The sequence below is a fragment of the Ylistrum balloti genome, unplaced genomic scaffold, assembly GCF_031769215.1.
Source record: "Ylistrum balloti isolate Yb309-2 unplaced genomic scaffold, AGI_CSIRO_Ybal_v1 Utg370620, whole genome shotgun sequence".
In the NCBI taxonomy this organism is placed as follows: Eukaryota; Metazoa; Mollusca; class Bivalvia; order Pectinida; family Pectinidae; genus Ylistrum; species Ylistrum balloti.
In genome coordinates, this window is record NW_026782380.1 from 309,300 (window position 1) to 332,687 (window position 23,388).

A 23,388-nucleotide genomic window follows, 5' to 3' on the forward strand; every position below is an offset into this window, starting at 1 on the left:
GTTATAATCTGATGAAATAAAAGAAACATATCAACGATGTGTTTGCCAATGACACCTACAGATTACACTGACACCATGGTAACTAGATATCAATGGACAATTAACAGACACTAGCTCACATCCAACACCTAACAAAGTACTGGTTTCTTTTTCAAGGAAATTACATGATATATATTTATTTCAATTTAATTGTGCAGGAAGTACTAATTAGGTCAACGACACATATAATATGTATATCATGCTTCCAATTAGTTTCATTGGCCATGATCAATTTGATCTTCCATAAGTGATATTATGACTATCGACCACGGTTGTCACTGTGTCTCCATGGAGGGCATTGTTTAAAGGTCACTACTACTCCTATAACATTTTATATGCCATCAGACTTTTTCATCTCCATAGTAATTCAGATATATCATATAACAATGATACCGAAGCATATTAGCAAAGATGCATTTTTTATGATATACCAGTATACTTTGTAGTTGATATGCCATGCTACATGTACTAAGATTCCATACAAGGAGAGATAAATGACATTGTACTGTAGTACAACAACTTCCTATAGTACCTGATTTCATAAAAACAAACAGGAAGTGGCTTCATGTATCCACACGCAGAGCCAATATTACAGGATCATAGTGACAGTGATCTAAAGACAGGCCCAAAGAACTGAAAGATCTATGTTCCTGACAGTGATCTAAAGACACGCCCAAAGAACTGAAAGATCTATGTTCCTGACAGTGATCTAAAGACACGCCCAAAGAACTGAAAGATCTATGTTCCTGACAGTGATCTAAAGACACGCCCAAAGAACTGAAAGATCTATGTTCCTGACAGTGATCTAAAGACACGCCCAAAGAACTGAAAGATCTATGTTCCTGACAGTGATCTAAAGACACGCCCAAAGAACTGAAAGATCTATGTTCCTGACAGTGATCTAAAGACACGCCCAAAGAACTGAAAGATCTATGTTCCTGACAGTGATCTAAAGACACGCCCAAAGAACTGAAAGATCTATGTTCCTGACAGTGATCTAAAGACACGCCCAAAGAACTGAAAGATCTATTTTCCTGACAGTGATCTAAAGACACCCCAAAAGAACTGAAAGGATCTAGTCACCTCAGTAACATTTTATCTACTTGGAATAAATATCTGTTAAAGAGGTAAGAACTACAATAGTGACACACTAACATTACTGAAGTAATGTGGTATTCTTTCTATTGCTGTATTGCATAATGACTGTCACTTATTCACCTTTTAGCTTTGTTCTGATCTCTTGTCCACACTACAGCAAACACAAAAATGAATTACCTTGAATACAGAACTCTAAGACAACAAGTATTGACTTAGTCATCTTCTAGAGATCTTGTAAGTTACCTTGGCTACAGCCTTGCTGGCACACACAAAGTTGATAAAGTCGACATCCACCATGTTGCACTTGGAGGGATCCTTTGTGTAGGCAATAGTAACAGTCTTATCCTCCAATGAACAGTCCATATTGCCTATCATACATGACTCCCTTAGCTTCCCTTCCTGAAACATAAAGTATCATGTTATATGTTTAATTACTAGGTATACATTTATATAAGTGTTACTAGTGCCATGAGCTGTTTCAGAAGCAAGACAGAAGAAAGCACAGTGGCACTTACAGAACAATGATAACAGCAAAGAGAATCTTTCTTACAAAGAAGAGAACCATAATGACAACAGAGATCCACAGCAATAACAGAAAATCATAATGACATCAGAAAAAACAATGACAAATGTGAATCACAAGGACAACAGAGAAAAACCATGACAACCAAAAATAACAATGACAACAGTGAAAACCATGACAACCAAGAATCATGATGACAACATAGAATACCATGACAACAGAGAAAAACATGACAACCAAGAATCAAGATGACAACAGAAAAAAACAATGACAACAGAGAAAGCCATGACAACCAAGGTTCATGATGACAACATAGAAAATCATGACAACAGTGAAAACCATGACAACAGAGAAAACCATGACAACCAAGAATCATGATGACAACAGAGAAAACCATGACAACTGAGAATCATAATGACAACAGTGAAAACCATGACAACCAAGAATCATGATGACAACAGAGAAAACCATGACAACCAAGAATCATGATGACAACAGAGAAAACCATGACAACAGAGAAAGCCATGACAACCGAGAATCATGATGACAACAGAGAAAGCCATGACAACCAAGGTTCATGATGACAACATAGAAAATCATGACAACAGTGAAAACCATTACAACAGAGAAAACCATGACAACCAAGAATCATGATGACAACAGAGAAAACCATGACAACCGAGAATCATAATGACAACAGTGAAAACCATGACAACCAAGAATCATGATGACAACAGAGAAAACCATGACAACCAAGAATCATGATGACAACAGAGAAAACCATGACAACAGAGAAAATCATGACAACCGAGAATCATTATGACAACATTGAAAACCATGACAACAGAGAAAAACATGACTACTGATTAATCACAATGACATCAGAGAATCAAAATAAACAGAGAACTACAATGGTAACAGAGAATCATGATTGCTAATTTAGCTATTCAGCCATTTAACAAAGAATTTCAAATATATATTCTGAAATAATTTCCTTATTGGGTCCTGATTTTGTGGTCAAACAGAAGTCAGATTTACTATTCATAAAAATAGCTTCAGACCAAACATGAATACTATCCTTGTATGGAACAAAGCTTTTCAAGAAATTACATCTCCCCGATTGAGCCCCAATCCTCCTGCCTAAGGTTTTAAGATCTCACCACACAATTCAGATCTTCACTTGAGAATCGCAAAAAGCTCTGTGTATGACCTAGCTACACACCTCAGATCTTCACCTGAGAAACACAAACTGCTCTGTGTAGGATCTCACCACATACCTTAGATCTTCACCTGAGAAACACAAACTGCTCTGTGTAGGATCTCACTACACACCTTGGATCTTCACCTGAGAAACACAAACTGCTCTGTGTAGGATCTCACCACACACCTTAGATCTTCACCTGAGAAACACAAACTGCTCTGTGTAGGATCTCACCACACACCTCAGATCTTCACCTGAGAAACACAAACTGCTCTGTGTAAGAAACTCACCACACACCTTAGATCTTCACCTGAGAAACACAAACTGCTCTGTGTATGACCTAACTACATACCTCAGATCTTCACCTGAGAAACATAAACTGCTCTGTGTAGGATCTCACCACACACCTTAGATCTTCACCTGAGAAGCACAAACTGCTCTGTGTATGACCTAACTACATACCTCAGATCTTCACCTGAGAAACACAAACTGCTCTGTGTATGACCTAACTACATACCTCAGATCTTCACCTAAGAAACACAGACCACTCTGTGTAAGGATCGTACCACACACCTCAGATCTTCACACGAAAAACACAAACTGCTCTGTGTATGACCTAACTACATACCTCAGATCTTCACCTGAGAAACACAAACTGCTCTGTGTAGGATCTCACCACACACCTCAGATCTTCACCTGAGAAACACAAACTGCTCTGTGTATGACCTAACTACATACCTCAGATCTTCACCTAAGAAACACAGACCACTCTGTGTAAGGATCGTACCACACACCTCAGATCTTCACACGAAAAACACAAACTGCTCGGTGTAAGGATCTCACCATACACCTCATATTTTCTCCTCGAGGTTGCAATGTCTGATCCTCTACCAACTGAGCTATCTCAGCACCTAATCTGTAAGACTCTCACTTCTAACTTCTGCCTAACACAACAAACTTCAACTATTGAGGATAAGTGTAGCACAATAATTCTACTGAATTTCAGTGGCACAGCACATTTCATTTTCAACAACAATAATTTGTAATCTTTCAACAGTTTTAGCACTGTTAAATCAGATTTAGGCAGAATACACATGAGCTATTATCTATATGTTTTGTATCACTGAATGACAAGTGGTCACTTACTCACACATTAGCAAACTTCCCATTTCCTCAACTCTTCAAATTGATAAGACATGATAATCTATAGAAACTTATAAGTTAGTCAATGTTGTAAGAGCTGAGGAAGTATATATTAATCATCAGGTTGTCAAGTTTAGACTGTGTAGGTATTTTTGTTTTAAAGTATTGCCGACATCTTTGGCTGCTATTGATTTTCTGTGTGGCTACACTTTGGTTCACAGAGATTGATTTTACAGCCAGTTAAGGCAGGTTTCAGGTCTGCCATCATTATCTCAGGACTCTAAAAACCTCTCATATTATCTCATTAACTCAAAACTTGTGTTAACCTTTGACTTTTTTAGCATCATCAAAAATTTAATGGAAATTCAATCTCAGTATTAAACAGATCTTCAGTTTATAAAATCCTCCAGTTGACCTCTAACTGTGATTATGACCTAAACAAACCAGGACATCACAGATTAACACCCAACCTAGGAATCAGTAAACGTTTCACACTTGCTCACTAGTGATACCAGTTACCAGAACACCTTGGCAACTACATTGGCTGCCATGTATCTAGAAAGTGTATTGATTCGACTTGAAACATGATACTATCTAATTGACCCACAATGTTTTAAACATTTATTAAATCAGCCAACAGTTATATCAGGGTAAAGACAACTATTTCAGGCATAAGTGTTACGTACTCAATCATTGTTCCTTTGTGATAAATCTAACTCATATCAAATTTATACCTTAACGACAAACAGATATCTTTTCATCTCTTTTAAGTTCTTTCTACAGATATAATATCATTTCAACAAATATGCTCACTTGATAATAAAAAAATATGCAATTTTACCAATTCTAAAGGAAAATCCTAAACAGAGCTTAAATAAGATCTGTGAGAGATTGCCATTTATATTGATTTTTCAATCAAAGGGGAAAAGGAAGTGTTTTTAGAACTATATTCACTCATCATTCTACCATACTTGTTTTAATTCACTGCAATCTCTTGTTCTTGTGTGCAAATGTGACATGCGTGTGACAGACCTAGACTTGATTGGTCGAGATCTGGAGTGACAGCAGAGGAAGCAATCGTTTCTCTTCCATGTTCAATCTAGCAATCGGAGGTCTAACAGTGACTGAATTGAATACTCCTTGTGGAGGTTTAAGTTGACAGGTAGAAACTGGGCCTTCATTGCTCCCTATTGTCAATATCCAGTCTAAATTATCTGTCTAACAATTACTTAAATATAGATCAATTGCATCAGGGCGAGGTCTATTGATTGGTGGAGTCCCTACTCATCCTAAGTCAGACCCCACATTTGCTGTACACACTTTGTGCAGATTGTAAACCACTTTTCATAAAATGATTCACCCTTGATCAATATTTTTCCATGCCACAACCTTGCACTTTTACAGGCTGGTATGTCTCAAAATTACATCCTCAAACAATCAGAGAAAATTAACCATAAACATTAAACACATATTGTCTCATAATACACACCTTTATTAGAAAAGGAATTCACTACCTAACTCATTATCAATGCTAAATTAAGTTTATACCTCAAATAAGAAAATGTATTAAAAACAGATTTCTACAAACTAGAATTTGATGATCAGGTGTTGAATATGATGTTATAATATCATGGGTTAAATATGAACCAAATCTACTGACAGCTAATTTCTCCTTCTAAATATCATGACATTTTACCAACATTAATAGGCAGGTTTCTGAACAAAGAGAATATTTATTGGAAATTATATACTTCCACTAAAATCTGTTTGCTTATCTAATACTGTTTTCAATCCATTGTCAATTAATCCAATTTCCGTCCTTATTACACCATGTTATGTTAAAATGCAGAAAATATACTGACTGTTCCATTATATCAATTTCTGTAAGGGTGTTAAAAGTACCCTGTAATTAATGGTGATGAAAGATCACATCAGAAACAACCAGAAAACACTGCCTGTATGTATACTTATGTATATTATGTATCTCCAGGCACTTTTATCAATTCAACATTCCATGCAATTACATAAAATTCACCTAAAAACTATCGCTTGGGATACAATTGATATTGTGATATCAAAATCAGGCAATTTTCAAATTACTATTAAACAGACCATAATAATTCAAAGTATAATGAGCTCAGTGTAATAATCTGCACTCAGTCAATAAATAAATTCCCACAAATTATGTATGTTTACCCAATGAACTTCTATGTCGTTTATCTAGCATACAATGTATCACAAAGACCACATGTGTGAGTAAACAGGGTATAGTGTTTCGTCTGGAGCTGAAACAAAACTGACATTTCAACTTGTATTCATCCCTTCTTTTTCAGATAATGACATATTGAAACATGCTTCATGCCTGTGTAATTTCCATGAAATCCCTAGTGTGCATTGGTAACCGAGAAGGGGATAGGATAAATAAAATCCGGCTCAGTACAAACAAGGTAATAGTATATTTACTGTAAAAATATAACTATTGGAGAGAAACCAAGATGAAAAAGTCTGTAGTGGTGATCAGTGAAGCGAAGGTCCCTCGTGTTACAATTAGAAAAAAAAGACAGAACAGATCAGAGTCAAAGTGTTACAATGGGAAGGAAAGGAAGAACAAACAAGTCTGGTGGCCAAAATGTTACAACAGGAAGACAGCATAGGATGATTCAGGTGTTACAGTGTAAAGGGAAGACAGAACAGAAAGTCTGATGGCCTATATGTTACAGTGTAAAGGGAAGACAGAACAGAAAGTCTGATGGCACATGTGTTACAATGGGATACTGAAGACAGAACAGAAAGTCTGATGGCACATGTGTTACAATGGGATACTGAAGACAGAACAGAAAGTCTGATGGCCTATATGTTACAGTGTAAAGGGAAGACAGAACAGAAAGTCTGATGGCACATGTGTTACAATGGGATACTGAAGACAGAACAGAAAGTCTGATGGCACATGTGTTACAATGGGATACTGAAGACAGAACAGAAAGTCTGATGGCACATGTGTAACAATGGGAAACTGAAGACAGAACAGAAAGTCTGATGGCCTATATGTTACAATGGGATACTGAAGACAGAACAGAGAAGTCTGATGGCACATGTGTTACAATGGGAAGCTGAAGACAGAACAGAAAGTCTGATGGCCATGTGTTACAATGGGATACTGAAGACAGAACAGAGAAGTCTGATGGCACATGTGTTACAATGGGAAACTGAAGACAGAACAGAAAGTCTGATGGCACATGTGTTACAATGGGAAACTGAAGACAGAACAGAAAGTCTGATGGCCTATTTGTTACAGTGTAAAGGGAAGACAGAACAGAAAGTCTGATGGCCTATATGTTACAATGGGAAACTGAAGACAGAACAGAGAAGTCTGATGGCCCATGTTTTACAATGGGAAACTGAAGACAGAACAGAAAGTCTGATGGCCATGTGTTACAATGGGAAACTGAAGACAGAACAGAAAGTCTGATGGCCATGTGTTACAATGGGAAACTGAAGACAGAACAGAAAGTCTGATGGCCTATGTTACAATGGGAAACTGAAGACAGAACAGAAAGTCTGATGGCCTATATGTTACAATGGGAAACTGAAGACAGAACATAGAAGTCTGATGGCCTATATGTTACAGTGTAAAGGGAAGACAGAACAGAAAGTCTGATGGCCTATATGTTACAATGGGAAACTGAAGACAGAACAGAAAGTCTGATGGCCTATTTGTTACAATGGGAAACTGAAGACAGAACAGAGAAGTCTGATGGCCTATGTTACAATGGGAAACTGAAGACAGAACAGAAAGTCTGATGGCCCATGTGTTACAATGGGATACTGAAGACAGAACAGAAAGTCTGATGGCCCATGTGTTACAATGGGAAACTGAAGACAGAACAGAAAGTCTGATGGCCATGTGTTACAATGGGAAACTGAAGACAGAACAGAGAAGTCTGATGGCCTATATGTTACAGTGTAAAGGGAAGACAGAACAGAAAGTCTGATGGCCCATGTGTTACAATGGGAAACTGAAGACAGAACAGAAAGTCTGATGGCCCATGTGTTACAATGGGAAACTGAAGACAGAACAGAAAGTCTGATGGCCTATTTGTTACAATGGGAAACTGAAGACAGAACAGAAAGTCTGATGGCCATGTGTTACAATGGGAAACTGAAGACAGAACAGAAAGTCTGATGGCCTATATGTTACAATGGGAAACTGAAGACAGAACAGAAAGTCTGATGGCCTATGTGTTACAATGGGAAACTGAAGACAGAACAGAAAGTCTGATGGCCTATATGTTACAATGGGAAACTGAAGACAGAACAGAAAGTCTGATGGCACATGTGTTACAATGGGAAACTGAAGACAGAACAGAAAGTCTGATGGCCATGTGTTACAATGGGAAACTGAAGACAGAACAGAAAGTCTGATGGCCTATGCTACAATGGGATACTGAAGACAGAACAGAAAGTCTGATGGCCTATGTGTTACAATGGGAAACTGAAGACAGAACAGAAAGTCTGATGGCCTATATGTTACAATGGGAAACTGAAGACAGAACAGAAAGTCTGATGGCCTATGTGTTACAATGGGAAACTGAAGACAGAACAGAAAGTCTGATGGCCTATATGTTACAATGGGAAACTGAAGACAGAACAGAAAGTCTGATGGCACATGTGTTACAATGGGAAACTGAAGACAGAACAGAAAGTCTGATGGCCCATGTGTTACAATGGGAAACTGAAGACAGAACAGAAAGTCTGATGGCCCATGTGTTACAATGGGATACTGAAGACAGAACAGAAAGTCTGATGGCCCATGTGTTACAATGGGAAACTGAAGACAGAACATAGAAGTCTGATGGCCTATATGTTACAATGGGAAACTGAAGACAGAACAGAAAGTCTGATGGCACATGTGTTACAATGGGAAGCTGAAGACAGAACAGAAAGTCTGATGGCCCATGTGTTACAATGGGAAACTGAAGACAGAACATAGAAGTCTGATGGCCTATATGTTACAATGGGAAACTGAAGACAGAACAGAAAGTCTGATGGCACATGTGTTACAATGGGAAACTGAAGACAGAACAGAGAAGTCTGATGGCCTATATGTTACAATGGGAAATGAAAACTGAGGTTTCAACTGTTAGAAGAGGAATGAGAAGAAGGAAGGAAACTAGCAGCAGTTTTACAATTGGTGCATTAGATTGCCCTTCACCTCTTCAATACTCCCTGGCAGTTAGCTAAGAAGAAAACCTAGTAATTCTGCCAGGATGCTTTATCCACATCCGACAATCATACATTGATTAGAATACGCCACAACTTTCTCTGATGCCGTCACGGTCTTCCCATCCTGTAAGTGATTCAGTACAAATTTTCCTTGTTTCTTACCTTGGGTACTTTGGCGAAGCGGCCCGTCCGTGTGTCTCGGATATACGAGATGTCCAGACAATCCATGTCCTGTCAACAGAAGCAGACAAACCTTGGCTTTCAAACAGCTATAACACAATATCATACAATTATCTAGATCACCAATAATCTTAAATATATAATTAGATTTGTTAAAACAAGGAAATGTCAGCAAACAATCATTATGATTCTATATCAGCCATATTATGACCACTCTTTCAACAAGTTTTTATTTTTTCAAAATATTCTTTAACTTGGTAATGATTAATAGCTAACAATGCTTTTATGGTTTTTAAAACACATTCCATTTCTAATTCATAGAAATTCAGTTTTTTGTGCGAGTTAAAAACATATGTCTGCAAAGATTAAAGCTACACTGCTAAAACAAGACAAACAAAATGTCCACGCTGTGTCAAGTCTGCAAAAGAAAATATGAAAGAGTGCATCGTATACACTTAGAGTAACAGTGCTAAGACAAATACTACGAAACAAAGCTGACAATTTAACCTTCTCTTACAACTAGTGATATTTCCAGTATATAAGACACTTTATCTCTGGGAAAAAATAAGACATTTTTTCATCTATAGCTCTGTGGAATAACACTGTTGATATTTTCATAATCAAACTACAGGTATCAAGTTACTTGAATTCTGATATAAAAGAAACAATACTTTAATATGACAGCTTATATATATATAGTACAAATCCAAGTACAATTACCATGTTTTAGTTCAATCAAATCTAAATCCTATAAGGAACATGTTCTGTATAGTTTGTTAATTAACAATCTAGGACTAATTTGACCACACTTTTTTATGTCATCTTCTCTTTCAAACTTCTGAAAATTTCTTATCTAGACAATAACATTCTAGCAAGTTTGAAGATGGGGCATACTTCCTTGCTTCATACTGTTCTGTGGGTTTTGTTTTCACCACATATCTGATTGTTTTAGTTTCTGTTCACTTGATCTTGTGATTTGTGTAAAAGTTGAATGCAATTATTTCCCATAGGAGCTTATCTACACTTTCTGTGCTAGAGTTATCTCCCCTATGAATTTTATTCCGTATTACTTTCATCCAGAATGACCTGTGTTATCGTCCTTTATAATATGTTCTCAATCTACTGAGTCTACATCAGCACCGGTACAAGGTCTCTCCACAGAAATCTCTTCTATAGGAGACACAGTTAAGGTTGAATATTAACTAAATAATGTTCTTCTGGAGTTTTCAAAGCTGGATCATTTACATTATTACAATGAAATGCCATCTTTTCATGCGATTGTCAAGCAACGAATTAAATCATCATAATATTGCAAAATTTCTTCAAACTGACCTAATCACTTAATGTGAAAAGGAGGATAATCAAACTTTCAAAATCCTTAAAAAAAACACATTGTTATCGACAAAAGTTTATGGTAATAAACAAGAGCTGAGCACAAAGTTGGAAAATTTGTTGCAAAATGAAACTTCATTACCAAGGTATATATGATAAAACTTTTGAAAAATAATTCCATGATAGCAAAGCTATAATATTGTGATTCAATATATCCCTTAATTAATGTGGTGTAAAAGTGTTATTTTCCATGAGTTTTATTGTCATACAACACTTTAATATAAAGAAATGCAAGGATTACAAGCTTGATTGAAGGCTTAGCAATTCACTGATGTTACAATAATATAAACATGTTAATGGTTAGTACTAGGTATCACTGTAAAAGGATGCACCACAGTCTCTGCTGTGACATTGAAGCCTACAAGGAAATCATAGTAACACTGAAAACAGTAACCATGGAAACACAACAACTGTGACTACACATTAGAGTAGTTATAATCTTTACCACTATGACCTTCAACTTGCAGTAAACAAAGTGTTCATCATGACTTCCTGTACATCTCATGTTTCCATAGTGACAAAATGACCTTGATGAAGAGGAAGTGATATTTTCATTTTTATGATGTGATAGTGACTTTATATATTCTCCCTAAGTCTATAATACTGGTAAAGTATTTAGCTGTGTTGAGATGAGTGATCAGCTTTTTATGTTGACTGCAGTCATTTTTGCTTTGTTACATAGAAAATAATCATACTTAAGGATTATAATTAGTACTCCCATTCACTTAATGTGTATATTATCTTGTGATGTATTTTATAAAACTGTATATCAGTACCTCTCTTTACTGTATAGCTTTATCTACAAGAAGATATATTTAGATTACAATGACCTTGACACCTAGTCACATCAACCCATTCAAGGTATTCTTAAACTTGACCTTTGTAAATCAAAACCCCTACAACAACACCAATAAGGTCCCTTTTTAGTGACTTTTCCAGCAAAACAATGTATACATTATGTAAGAGGGCTGTTTGATAGGTTGTGAGCCTTTTATTGAAGAAGTTAAGCAGGGATGTCCTTTTTCAGCTCTACTATTCCCAGACTATTTAAAGCTGATGTAATTTGTCAGTTTATGGTAGCACTCCAAAGTAAGCAAGGCAAGAGATGTTTGCAAAATGGATGAAATTGCTGAAAGAGCAGTGATTCAATATTTGCATAAGAAAAGTCTAGCACCTATGGATATCCACATTGATATGGCAGCAACACTAGGTAATGATGCCCCTTCATATGTTACAGTGAAAAGGTGGATGATGGAATTTAAGCCTGGCAGGCAGAGCCTTGGGGATGATGCCCGTCCTGGAAGGCCTGTCACTGTGGTAACCCTAGAAATGGTCAATAAAGTCCACAATATTGTTATGGCTGACAGGCAGGTTACAGAGAGCTGTATAGCCACTACAGTAGGGATTTCACAGGGAAGAATACCATCCTTCCTTTTGCAATGAGAAAGCTCGCAGCCCGTTGGGTACCAAGACTTCTGACAGTTGATCAGAAGCACACCAGGTGAACTTTGTCAAGTGCTAATCTGAAACTTTTAGAGGCAGAACCTGCTAACTTTCTGGTTTGACTATGGAAGAAACATGAGTACATTATTTTAGCCTCGAGGCCAAACAACAATCTGAACAATGGAGGCACCCTGGTTTACCCCTGCCAAAGTGGGCAAAGACTGTTCCATCAGCTAGAAAAGTTTATGGCCTTGGTCTTATAGGGATGCTGATAGTATTCTGATGGCAGATTATCTGAAAAAGGGACAAAAAATCAATGGTACATATCATGCATCACTTCTTGGGTAGTTAAGAGAAAATATTAAACTCAAGAGCTGCGGAAATCTCAGTAAAGGTGTGTTGTTCCACCAAGACAATGCCCCTGTTCACAATCTACCATTGCCATGGCTGCCATTAACAATTGTGGCTTTGAATTGATTGAGCATCTGTCTTTTTCGCCTGATCTCTTTCCAAAATTGAAAAGGACATTTCCAGAACCCAATTTCAATCAAATGATGATGTCATACATGCAGTGGAGGACTTTCTGAATGGTCAAGAAAAGGGCTTCTTTAAAAGTGGGATTGAGGCCCTTAAACATCGCTGACAAAAGTGTAGATACTGAAGGGGATTATGTTGAAAAATAATGCAATATGTCTGCCAAAAATCAAACCCTTAAATGTGAAGCTCACAACTTATCAATCAGCCCTCATACAACTAAACCTTGATGAAACTATTCACATATAATCCTCACAGTCTATTTCTCCAAGTCAAATTCTACATCTCCTTCTGGACAGCAACTAACAGCATATACAAGATCCTCATTCCAAAAGATTACCCACCATAGGATAACCAAATTATTGGTATTTTCACCTATTCACTGACTGAAATATAAAATGTAAATTTTACAACAAGTTACTATACCCTAATAAAGTAGTTATTTTAATACAAATCACTATACCTTAATAAAGGGTCAATTTGAACACAAGTCACCATACCCAAATAAGGTATTAAGTTTAACACAAATCACCATCTATCCCTTAATAAAGTATTCACTATAACCAAATAAGGCATCAATTTTAACACAAATCACTATACCCAATTAAAGCATCAATTCAAACATAAATTACTACACCCAAATAAGGAATCAATTTTAACACAAATCACTATACCCAATTAAAGCATCAATTCAAACATAAATTACTACACCCAAATAAGGAATCAATTTTAACACAAATCACTATACCCAATTAAAGCATCAATTTAAACATAAATTACTACACCCAAATAAGGCATCAATTTTAACAAAAAATTTATTTTTATACCAAATGAACCAATATAGATTCATTGTTTCACTTCCTCCCAAGTATTTTCAAAAATAAAGTTTCATAAATTGAGTTAACTTATTACATTAAGATCAAAATGTATCTGTCTTTCAGCAGAACAGAACAAATCTAGCACTAAGTTTAAATGGCAATAGCACCAATCATATAATGGGTTCCAAAGGCGTTAGTGTTGTATAGACAATGTACATAGGTAGCTGATGTTTGATACAGCGTAACACACCACACATAGAAGATATTCCATATCCTACTGAGGATAGAATGATATTTTGTCAAGTTAAATAGTTTAATGTTTCCATCAAATTTGACTTCGTGAGTAGTCAGAGAAGACTAAAAACAGGAGAATGGACTACCATCAAGAGCTTTTCTAGGGACTGAAGAAGTTAGGTACATGACATTATGGTTCTACCAAGAATTTACACAAAAATCACTAGAATGGATTATTCTAGAAAATGTTGAAATGGGATAAATGTGATGAAGCTTTAATACAACAACAATTCTTTTCAAGAAAGATTTTTTTTAGAATTATGATAAGAGAAATGTTTTTTTTTAGAATTATGCTTAAAGAGAAATGGCTTTTTTAGAAATAATGGTAAAAGAAATATTAAGAAAAAATGTCAAAATATTGGCAGCTGTTGGGAAATGGTTATGGACAATACATATTCTGTAAAGAAAGACTATGTACATGAAATCTTAATAGCACGGTCTGCAGTAGTCTGCAGTACTAGTACTACTATAGAATATGTATTGTTCCAATTTGTCCACCATTCCCTCAGATCTGTCCAGCATTAAGACGGGTTATTGGTAAAAGCACTCTGTGTATTAATACTACTGAAGTATCATACCACTACAGTCATGGACACCTTCCTGCCTGTACTTTGGCCCTGTATTACAAAGAAAACCAACCAATCAACATACAAAGCTAAACGTACTGACCGTTCAACGAAAAAATAATAAATCCAGAGAGAAGCAACCTGGCTCCCCATCAGATGGCTAAGACTTTCCAATAATCTTATTAAAGAAAATAAGATCAGACCTAGTTTTCAATTTTGTTCACAAAACAAGGCTCTGATTCCTAATTCAGAGCTGGAGCTGATTCAGATAAACATAAAAAGATAAGGTTTTATTCATAAAGGGAAAGTATTTACTTCATATGATAAAAAATATGGGCACAATGTATGAATTTTCAGCAATTGGAGAATTAACAAACTTTTCATTTTACTAAATACAAGGATCTCCCTACAATGTTTACATGATAATATAAACTACACAAAACCCTGCTTATCAAAATGTGAACAGTGACAGAATCCAAAATGGAATACTTTCACAAGAAAAAATATTTCCCGCTTTATTTATAAATGTCCTTATATGATAGAAATATTTTATCAGTCGAGGGTAAGCAAAATAAAGTGCTTCATCAAGTCTGTCACTTCCTGAAAATAAAACATTTAAGTAGTTTTCTTCATTTCATAAATGTTTTCACCCTTTCTAATCAATATCCATTTCTCATCCATAAAGATCTTCATACACATGTTTCCAAATAAGGAAATATGACATGACATTTGTGTTGTTGCATGGTACCATTTTTCCAGGATATGAAATTTTTTTTAAAAAATTCACTTTTGGCAGATCAGCAAATTATAAGAATAATACAAATATCAAATTATTCCAATTACTTACAAAAAGATAAATACAAATATCAAATTATTCCAATTACTTACAAAAAGATAAATACATATATCAAATTATTCAAAATAATTACTTATAAGTCAATCGCCAATGAAATTAGTTACAATGCACTTATATTGCAAATATTTAGGCAATGCTGCATAAAAATATGAACTGTTGCATTCTACTTCAGTTAGCATCACTAAATACATTAAAATTGATGCTTTTTATGCTGTTTATAGAGGATAGAAGATATATAAAAAAAGATCCTCAAACACAGTTACTCTCTTTTCTACCATTCTTACCTCTAACATCACAATACTGTATACAAGGATTTTTACTTAATGTTGATGAAATTTCAAGCCTGTTAACAGCAAACACTATCATAACCTATCAGCAAGTTTACATAAGTCTATTCGATAGAAAATTTCAATGTTTGGACTTTATTTTCATTCCACACATAACAATCCCTACATCTCCACTTGCTACGAACTGAATCCATGGGTACTCAGAATTCATTGTGACCAGATTTTGCTGGCTTTATCTAGTCCTGGCCATCAGCCTGACTTTTGAATGTATGCATGATTTCAGGCAAGAATGATAAAGTCTGTGGACAGGAAATTATCAATTTTGAGGGCTATTCATCAGGACTGCATGCTCAGCAAACGTGATCAATACGACCTAATTGTGAAATGTGACTGGGAGCAACCCTGGCCAGCAGTGTTCATCAGAGACATCATATGTGTAAGGTCACCACAATATCAAAAAGTGCTGTGGGACACTCCATTATATCAAGTTGTATGTACTAATAGGTCGGCCCTTCAGACAGACCAGGGTGAAGCTATGGGACACTCGGTTATATTGGGTTATTTGTACTAATAGGGTAGCCCTTGGGACCTTTTATTATCCAGAATAGATCATTTATCCCTTTTATACCTAGTATGTGAGACACTTTAACACAGCCTTATGTACAGTTTCTCTGTAAGACAATAAACCACAATCTTGTGTGTAGTCTGTATGTAAGACACTTTACCATAGCCTTGTGTGTAGTCTGCATGCAAGACACTTTAACAAAGCCCTGTGTGTAGTCTGTATGCAAGATACTTGACCACAGCCTTATGTCTAGTATGTATGTAAAACACTTTATCACAGTCTAATGTGTAGTCTGTATGCAAGACACTTGACCACAGCCTTGTGTGTAGTCTGTATGCAAGACACTTTACCATAGCCTTGTGTGTAGTCTGTATGTAAAACACTTGACCACAGCCTTGTGTGTAGTCTGTATGTAAGACACTTTACCATAGCCTTGTGTGTAGTCTGTATGTAAGACACTTTACCATAGCCTTGTGTGTAGTCTGTATGTAAGACACTTGACCACAGCCTTGTGGGTAGTCTGTATGTAAGACACTTTACCATAGCCTTGTGTGTAGTCTGTATGTAAGACACTTTACCATAGCCTTGTGTGTATTGTGCATGTAAAATACTTGGCCACAACTTTGTGTGAAGTTTCTATGTAACACACTTTAACATAGCCTTGTGTGTATTCTGTATGCAAGACACTTAACCACAGCCTTTGGTGTTGTCTGTATGTAAGACACTTTAACATAGCCTTGTGTGTATTCTGTATGCAAGACACTTGACCACAGCCTTTGGTGTTGTCTGTATGCATGACACTTTAACACAGCCTTGTGTATAATCTATTTGTAAGGCACTTTACCATAGCCTGGTGTGTAGTCTGTATGAAAGACACTTGACCACAGCCTTTGGTTTTGTCTGTATATAAGACACTTTAACACAACTTTGGGTGTTGTCTGTACAAAAGACACTTTAATGCAGCCTTTTGTATAGTCTGTGAGAAACTTTGTCAATCTTGTGTGTATAGTCTGTGAGAAACTTGATCAATCTTGTGTGTATAGTCTGTGAGAAACTTTGTCAATCTTGTGTGTATAGTCTGTGAGAAACTTTATCAATCTTGTGTGTATAGTCTGTGAGAAACTTGATCAATCTTGTGTGTATAGTCTGTGAGAAACTTTATCAATCTTGTGTGTATAGTCTGTGAGAAACTTTGTCAATCTTGTGTGTATAGTCTGTGAGAAACTTTATCAATCTTGTGTGTATAGTCTGTGAGAAACTTGATCAATCTTGTGTGTATAGTCTGCAATTTTATGTATCTTGTCACTGAGTAATACAATTAACAACTACATTGTCTAGTTGTATATAAAACACAACAACTGTCTTGTGTGTCTAGTCTATACATAAGACACTTCACCACAAACCTGTGTGTCTACACAGAATTTCTCTAGAATTGTGGTTATACATCTACCATTGCTGCTGATCTTGCGAGTATTTATTTTTTGGTAGGTGTACAGGAACAACTCTAGAGATTCTGCCTAGTGACAGCCATTGTAAATATGCTAGAAGTGAAATTGTTGGGAGAAATGAGCGGAAACACATTTAATTGCTTTGACTGATATGCAAGATAGAAGAAAAAAATTATTTTCCATTGATATATCATTTATAACTGTCATTTAGTTGTAAACTACATAAAACAATGCCTGAATGCCAATCCTTGTATGGTCTTTAGGAATTGGCATTTAATAATTCTGACTATTGACCATCACCAAGATAAAAATAGAATTGTCGATCGTCAGAACTCTTTGGTCCTTATCTGCCATATTTGTCAAACTTACATAGCAAGTGATCTCCCTTCCCTTACATTAAAAACAAAACTGTACATCTGTTGAAAAATACAGACATTTCTTAAATCTAAGGATTAATAAATTATGTGCAACACAATCGATCATCAGTACGTCACGATGAAAAACACTTGGCCATGGCCTTGTGTCTAGTTTGTGTAAGACACTTGACCCCAATCTTGTGTGTCTAGTTTATGTAAGACACTTGACCATGACCTTGTGTGTCTAGTTTGTGTTAGACACTTGGCCACAACCTTGTGTGTCTAGTTTGTGTAAGACACTTGACCACAATCTTGTGTGTCTAGTTTATGTAAGACACTTGACCATGACCTTGTGTGTCTAGTTTGTGTTAGACACTTGGCCATAGCCTCGTGTGTCAAATTTAAGTAAGACACTTGAACATAGTCTTGTGTGTCTAGTGTGTGTTAGATACTTGTCCACAACTTTGTGTCTAGTTGGTGTTAGACACTTAAACATAGTCTTGTGTGTCTAGTTTATGTTAGACACTTGGCCACAACCTTGTGTGTCTAGTTTGTGTTAGACACTTGGCCACAACCTTGTGTGTCTAGTTTGTGTAAGACACTTGGCCACAACCTTGTGTGTCTAGTTTGTGTTAGACACTTGGCCACAACCTTGTGTGTCTAGTTTGTGTAAGACACTTGGCCACAACCTTGTGTGTCTAGTTTGTGTGAGACACTTGGCCACAACCTTGAGTGTCTAGTTTGTGTAAGACACTTGGCCACAACCTTGTGTGTCTAGTTTGTGTGAGACACTTGAACATAGTCTTGTGTGTCTAGTTTGTATAAGACATTAGACCACAAACTTTTTTGTATAGTTTGTAAGATCCATACCTCCTGTTCTTACAGTGTGTGTTTTAGAATCTCATCCAGAATTTCGACCATGTAGTCTTTTATTTTTTATACAGACCTTCAAGTGACTTTCAACTTTTTTTCACATATTTTGCACATAAGTAAAAAAAAATAAACAAATGGAAAACAAGGCTAACATTTCCAGTTTCAGTAAACAACAGTGCATTAAGTTTTGAACATGTCATTCAATCCTAAATGATGTAAATAAATACATGAAACCGACATCATCATAACATTCTCTGAGGTATCATATATATCAGACATGCATGGTGCTGTGTAATATAAGAAGGTGGGGTGTATTCATCACTCATTCCAGGTGCTTATAAGGATGACAAACCCAAGTGTCAAAATTATATGTGTGTAGCAACAGGTAAACAAAAAACTAAAAAAAGCTATGTAATGAAAGGAATCACCATCAGATCTATGTTTTTTCATAATTCTTGATAAAATGGTTTGTAACTTTCATAACTAGTTTTATTAAAGTTATACATCATAATGCATGATGAGAGAGCTGAAACAGAGCAGAGAAGTATCATAACATTATAAAAAGCCTGTAACTGATGCATCATACTTCCTTTTTTGTCTAAAATTCGATATCACTTATCTTTCATCACACATGCAACTACAAACAGCTGCTTCCTTCATATAGTATTAATGGTAAATTTGTATCTTTAATTAGCTTTAAAAAAACTAAGAAAAAAATATTTACAAATTATATGTTCTATTGTTTTTACATAACTGGCAAACATTCATTGTCATTTATCTATAATTTAAACCTCTATCAGATAAGCTTTTCATTTGCCAGGTTTTTTTAAGCCATCATCCAGGCCATAACATAAAAAATATTGAAGTAAATTTGTAATATCACATTTGATTGGCCGATGGAGAGGTGTAAGAAATTATCAACAAAAGAGTCCATTGTAAATGTCAGAAACATTGAAATCTGTGATTTAATCTTAAGAATTATCTTTTTGTTATCTTTTACATTATTGATTCAAGACACAAAAATGGGATGTACTCTTAGTAGAAACCACTTTGTGGTTTATCTACGGTACACATAGCTTATATATGGGACTATATTCTTGGTAAAAAATTCAAAATACATCTCTATATTCATAATAACAATGGTATTCATGTATAACTTAAATGAATTAAACTGATTCAGACATTTCAACATTTCAACCTTGGAAGCGAAATTGATGTGGAGGTTATCATGAATCACATCATAGAGACTGCAATCTTGTGATGTGCACCTCTCACCAACATGGGAAGTTCTAGTCTAATCTAGAAACTCATCATCAACATTTAATACAAGTATGATCTAACATGCAGGCAAGACATTCCTGACTTTGAACAGCTATTATAATGCACAACGTACAAAGGCTAGGGTATAGAGCTAACAACGGGTGGGGCTTCTAATATCACTCATCCATATAGTGGATGGGGACTCCACATTAAATTATAATTTTTTATTCATAAACTATAAAATCAAACATCAAAAGAACTGTTGTGATGCAACATGCATGACCTGTGTAAAAAATAATCATTAAAACTGAAAATCAAACACAATCAATGTTCCTCGATTCCATGCAGCGCCATTCAGCTGATACTTACAGACCCCTCCAAACTTGTCTGAAAATTAGTCGTACAAAATCAGACTTAGTGAGCAGAACTACAGTGAAATCTGACCTTACCAAGATCAAGGGAACAAGAAAATAGTATTCAATAGGACAGTCTGTCAATTAACTCGCATCAAGGGTATTGGCTATTTAGTCAAATATGACAGTGTGTCTATACTAAGATTAACAATCTCAGATACCATAACGTAACATGATACTGAAGTTATGATAGATGTTTAGAGACAGTAAGGAGACATGGAGTCAGATCTGATGGTCAAAAAGAGACTTTTAGATTCAGCATTTATAGAGTTCAGCATTACTGATAATGATATCATATGACATTAAACTCTTTATTGGTAAATCCAGATCACACTGTAAAGAATACAAGAGTTAAGGAAAGAGGTCATAGAAAGGTACTTGATATCATTAAAAGTGAAAATACCCAGCCAAAAAGAAACACACACCTGTAAAATTTAAGTATCACTATTATTGTACATATATTGAATCTGAACAGGCAGTATCATAAATAGATTGAGGGGACTATCTTACAAGCAACTTGGCTGGCAAATTTGCTAGAAAAAATAAAACAGTTGAACTAGAGTGCTTCAAACATTTCTCAGTTGTGATTCGAAACAATGAAGACATTCAGCATTGATCTACTTTTTGACAACAATGTTAAAAACACCTAAACTTCATGTCTATGGAACATCAAACAAAAACCATCAAGGTTTTGCAAGGCCATGGACAGCAAATGCATGCTTCCAGACATTTTGGACATTAACCGCCTGGTTATGTGACTCCAGACTACTGCCATCACCGCCAGTCATCTGCCCAACAGCCATCAATGTGTGACTACAAAAGATATAGACTGAATGCTACCCAAAGCACATTCTTGTAATCATTTTGGGATAACTGAACATACTTCAGTATCTTTTGTTGATCCTAATCTTGCATCCAGTCCCAAACAGTACAAAATTAACTAAGAAGACAGAGGAACTATGGCCCACTTGTCATTACAAAATGGCCAGTGAAATTAATTGGTTTTCTTTACACATAACCAAAACTAATATCAGTAGCTAATTTTCCTATTTTGACTTAAGAAGCACCTGTATACTACTATAGATTTTAATATGGTTGTAAATTTCAAACCTGATCTGTAGATAAGAACAAAAGAATTAAACCAGTGAACCAGAAATGTGTGTGTTTCTTTTTGGTTTAGCAATATATAAAGAAAATGGTCATAGATTAAAAATAAAACATTATAAAAATGTCGACAAAATTGTAACACAAGAATAGAATGTTTCTGAAAGTGGTTCTGATATCAGTCAGTGCTCTTTGTAGCAGCTCCACCAATACAATCAGTTTATTGAAGATAATTTGGCTGCCAATCAGGAGTAGTTCAAAACAGCAAGCAGTAGAACCAGAAGCAGCAGAATAACAATATATATACTTAATGGTCATAAAAAGTCTTTCAGAATTCAATAAAATGGTCTCAAATCAGTCATGGCAAAAAACAAAATCATCTGAAATGATTGGTCAATCTGAAATCAGTGCTAGAATTCAAAGGACACTACATATTGTACAGGCATAAAGATGACTGGACATAAATTGAAGGAAATGAGTGCCTGTAATTACAGCAAAAACCTTTTTTCATTTCTCTAAATCAGATGTTAAAAAATTTCTTCATACGTTAAAAAAACAATGAAACAGTGAATATTAATCATATCAATGCATAGTAATTATGATAAGACCACTTCAGAAAATTTATAATTACTAGGTATCTAAAAATGATTTCTAATTCAAACAGAAGAGCTCTTCTTATACACGAAAAAACATCAGTGACACAAAAGAGCTCTTCTTATAAACGAAAAAACATTAGCGACACAGAAGAGCTCTTCTTATAAACGAAAAAACATTAGCGACACAATGTTATCCAAGATGTTGTTCAGTTGTAATTCCTTTTGTGATGTCAACATGGAGAGATTCTGTATTGATGTGATAACTCAAAACATTTATCTAAGATTAACAAAGGAAAGGTAGAGTCAATGTCAGTTCCTAATAAGTTGGTTGAACAGAGGGGCACTACGTGTTGGGTGAGGATACCGAATGGTACGCAGGATGATGAAATATCCAAATTAATCTTCCTCGTATTAAAATATTTATCTCTGATAACTTTTCTCTCCCCTCTTCCCCCTCCTTTTTCTCCCCCTCTTTCCCCCTCCTTTTTGTCCCCCCTCTTCCCCCTCCTTTTTCTCCCCCTCTTTCCCCCTCCTTTTTCCCCCTCCTTTTTCTCCCCTCTTTCCCCCTCCTTTTTCTCCCCCTCTTTCCCCCTCCTTTTTCTCCCCCCTCTTTCCCCCTCCTTTTTCTCTCCCCTCTTTCCCCCTCCTTTTTCTCTCCCCTCTTCCCCCTCCTTTTTCTCCCCCCTCTTTCCCCCTCCTTTTTCTCCCCCCTCTTTCCCCCTCCTTTTTCTCTCCCCTCTTTCCCCCTCCTTTTTCTCTCCCCTCTTCCCCCTCCTTTTTCTCCCCCCCCTCTTTCCCCCTCCTTTTTCTCTCCCCATTTCCCCCTCCTTTTTGTCCCCCCTCTTTCCCTCTCCTTTTTGTCCCCCCTCTTTCCCCCTCCTTTTTCTCTCCCCTCTTTCCCCCTCCTTTTTCTCTCCCCTCTTTCCCCTCCTTTTCTCTCCCCTCTTCCCCCTCCTTTTTCTCCCCCCTCTTTCCCCCTCCTTTAGAAAATTATTCCTGTCAGTTGAACCTGTTGATGTTTTTCATGTATTAATCGCAGCAGTATATTTAAATCTATTGACTAACCTTTCCTATCCTGAAGGATGACCCATGACCTCGCCACAAATCATCAATTAACCTTTGACATTGATATATACCATTACAATACTTGAAATATCTAATTGATCAACAAGATTG

The 23,388-nt window shown here is 36.0% G+C and overlaps 1 protein-coding gene across 1 annotated transcript in view; it reads right to left on the reverse strand.

The window, feature by feature from the left end:
* The window catches only part of LOC132557067 (1-phosphatidylinositol 4,5-bisphosphate phosphodiesterase beta-1-like), a 93,190-nt gene that overhangs the window by 36,330 nt on the left and 33,472 nt on the right, over window positions 1-23,388 (reverse strand). The window contains exons 3-5 of the mRNA XM_060221550.1: window positions 14,467-14,505; window positions 9,390-9,458; window positions 1,381-1,536 (exon numbers count right to left, since the gene is read on the reverse strand). Coding sequence (XP_060077533.1) covers window positions 1,381-1,536; window positions 9,390-9,458; window positions 14,467-14,505 — 264 coding nt within the window. The remainder of the gene's footprint in view (window positions 1-1,380; window positions 1,537-9,389; window positions 9,459-14,466; window positions 14,506-23,388) is intronic.